General features: G+C 48.9%; 1 protein-coding gene across 1 annotated transcript in view; it reads left to right on the top strand.

Moving 5' to 3' along the window:
• The first annotated feature begins 270 nt into the window (after positions 1–270).
• The window catches only part of LOC107188803, a 3,974-nt gene continuing 958 nt past the window's right edge, over positions 271–3,286 (top strand). Inside the window, exon 1 of the mRNA XM_015577166.1 lies at positions 271–3,286. Coding sequence (XP_015432652.1) covers positions 271–3,286 — 3,016 coding nt within the window.

Here is a 3,286-nt window from a genome sequence, read left to right on the forward strand (position 1 = left end):
AAACAAAGAAGAAATTACTTTTATTAGACGATAAGATCCAGTAATCCCTGGTAAGATGACCTACGAGTGACTTTCAAGTTGAAAATATTAAAAATAAATGATACTCGGTATTTAAACAAATATTGCAAAAAAAAAAAAGAATAGCAACTCACTGCTCTTTGTTGATGTCTGTATTCGTTTCCACAATATTTTCTTTGTCTCGGACTCTCGATCCAAAGTAGCAAGAAGTCTTGCGGTTGTTCTCTTTACGAGTGAAGTTCTGTTCTAGATATGGCGCGAACGATGCAGTTCCGTTCATGGACACTGGTGGTCGCGCTGGCCTGCGTGTCGGGTGGTGCATCCTCGGAGTACTTGATGGGCGGTCACGTGGACAACAGTCCGCCGAAGTCCCTGTTGGAAGAGATCGAATCGTCGCCGGCTTTGGCGAGGACGTCGCAGCTGGACGACCTTGACCTGGATCTCGACGCGGAGGAGAGCACCGTTGCCCTTTCGACGTCGAACGACGAGGACGCGTTGCGTTATCACGTCCCGTATCCTTTCGCCTTCAACGGTGGCAGACCGTTCTCGCTGGAAAAGGATCCGATCACCGGGCAGATCGACTTCGAGAAAGCGCCGCCCGTGAAGGCGTTGAACTACACCACGCGCTACCAAGACCGTCAACCAAACGACGACAAACAGACCAACAACGGTGCAGCGGACAATTTATCGAAGGAGGTCGCAGTAGCTGTTACCTACTCGAAGAAAAAGACCGAGAACAAAGAGACAGTGGACGTCAGCCCTAATGAGATCAATCCCTATTCGCCGAACTTCCATGACTTTCTCAATCTTCCTGTACGGTATTCTTCCGTCAAGGACAAATATCCGTTGATATCTAGTTCCTACGCGAACACCAAGGTTCAAAGTGGCTCGAACAGCTACAGCACCTACAATCACAAACCGTATCACGGGGAAACCGTTCTATATTATCCAACCAGGAAGCCGTACGTGCCAAAAACGACCGTGTCGACGGCCACAACAATGGCTCCTAGAACCACACCGTCGTCCACTACTACCACTACCACCACCACAACGACTCCTAGACCTACAACAACTACAACAACCACTACCACCACAACTACAACAACACCTCCTCCACGAACCACTGCCTCCACCACCACAAAAGCACCTGTTGTAACTACTTGGAAACCTCCGATTACTACTCCTAAGCGATATATCGATCATTTGGACGATTATGAAGATATTCTGCCGATAGAAAAGCTACAAGCTTCTATGTATAACAATAATAATAATCATCATCATCAGGGACCAAATAATATAGTTCACAACAGGGACCCACAGCTGAAACCGCCTATACACCATGATGAGTACATTGACACTTACGAAGATTATGAAATTGCCGAAGAGGATATGAAGGATTACGGTCCAGTGAAGGAATCGACAAACGAAATCGTTAAAACAAGCACCTTACCTACTACAATCCCCACTGTTCAGAACATAACGACTACTGCCGGAACACCAGAGACTACTGTAACCGTTACAACAAGTACGCTTGCTCCATCATCACAAACACCATCTTCGGTCTTCACAGGTTCTTCGCCGATGCCTCAGGACAGCACGTACCATAGTAATTCGTTAGCGTTCCAAGTGTCACCACAACGTCCAGTGACTTCAATGCCCTTGGACAATGATCCGAGGGTCCCGATTACATTCGAGAATGACAATAGAAGGCAAGGTGTAGCAGACAATGTCATAATTAATCACGGTTACAGACCGAATCCAATGGTCAATCAAAGACCAAGTGGCTTAGGCGGAATGCTGGTGGAAAGCACCAGTAACATTGTCATACCGCCTGATCAGGACACAGTCTCCTTTGTCCTTGGTAACAGACAGAACGTCGAAGGAGGATATTATTCACTGGGCACAGCCATTGGAGAGAATCTTTACGGTGGTTCGACTGGAATCGATTCCTCTTTCAGACCTCTACACAGTGCGCAATCCGATAAAGGTAACTACGAGCCGCAAGTACATCCGGGAACCGTTGGTCTGTCTTCGGTGTCCGTGCTCGATAATAATCCTATTTACGCCGCACAAACCTGGAGACAACCGAATCCTTCTGCTGCGCAAAAAACAACCAACGAGATAGAACCGTCCAGACCCCAAAACACATTCGTTAAGGGTACAGTGCTCATGGAACAAGTGGACGACAAAAAAAACGACAAAGATGTGAACTTCGTTGTGTTTCCTAAGGATGAACCGAAGCAACCCGTAGAGGAGCATATCGTGGTCATAAACGAAGCTGACGGATCTATACACGAGATCGTGCCTTCTTCGACCACAAGTAAACCCGTCAGGGTAGATTCATCCGTATCGAACGACGAACATTTGCCACAGCTCTCAGAGGACCTGACTCCACCGGCGGAAAGACCAAGGCCTCCGCAACAATTTTATTACCATTATCACCACGGCGGGACGGCGAGACCTGATCATCCAAGGCCTCAACGGCTACCGCTACCACCACCTCGTGGAAAGCAACCACTGCAACCTCCTCTTCCTCCATCTCCTCCCTCAGACCTAGGAATAAGGAGACGTCCCTATCCTGATTCCAATCTGCCCAACATTCTGCCACAGTTCAGACCTAACGCGAAAACATCTCACGGACACCGTGGTTCAGAGGCTATCGGAACTATTCCGGCTGGTCAGTCTTATCCCCCAAGAATGAGGCAACCCATACAGATTCATCCGCCTACGAGAAGACCACTACCACCTCCACCGCCGTCTTATCTGCAAAGACTGAATCCTCCACCGCCGCCAATCCACGCGCTCCGAGTCGCCGGTGCAGCCTCCACGAAGACCGAGAACGTTGTTCCACCCAGAGATTCGGAATCAACGGTCAAGAGGTTTCGTGTCCCGTCGGTACCAGCCACCTCCAGAGGCGACGAGGATATCAAATCGCTTCAGAGATTGTCCAGTCAAAAACTGCGCTTAGAAGAGGAGGAGGGGTCGGATCGTTACTCGGAAAAACGAAGAACAGCCGAATCACCGCATGTGGCCACCCTTCAAATGATCCAACAACACGGGGAATTCGAAGAGGATAACACGGAGTCAAGCCTGCAATCTGGCGGGCCAAACGTGAACGACGAATCAGAAGAGATTGTGACTGATCAGGAGGCAGATAGGCGAAAATTTGATAACAGAGAGACCATGGCCGAGCCGCCGGTCTACGTAGTCTATCCAGTTAACACCGCGGTGAACATACATCCTGACGATTCCCGAGAAAAAGACGAGA

The sequence above is a fragment of the Dufourea novaeangliae genome, unplaced genomic scaffold, assembly GCF_001272555.1.
Source record: "Dufourea novaeangliae isolate 0120121106 unplaced genomic scaffold, ASM127255v1 scaffold141, whole genome shotgun sequence".
NCBI classification, from domain to species: domain Eukaryota; kingdom Metazoa; phylum Arthropoda; class Insecta; order Hymenoptera; family Halictidae; genus Dufourea; species Dufourea novaeangliae.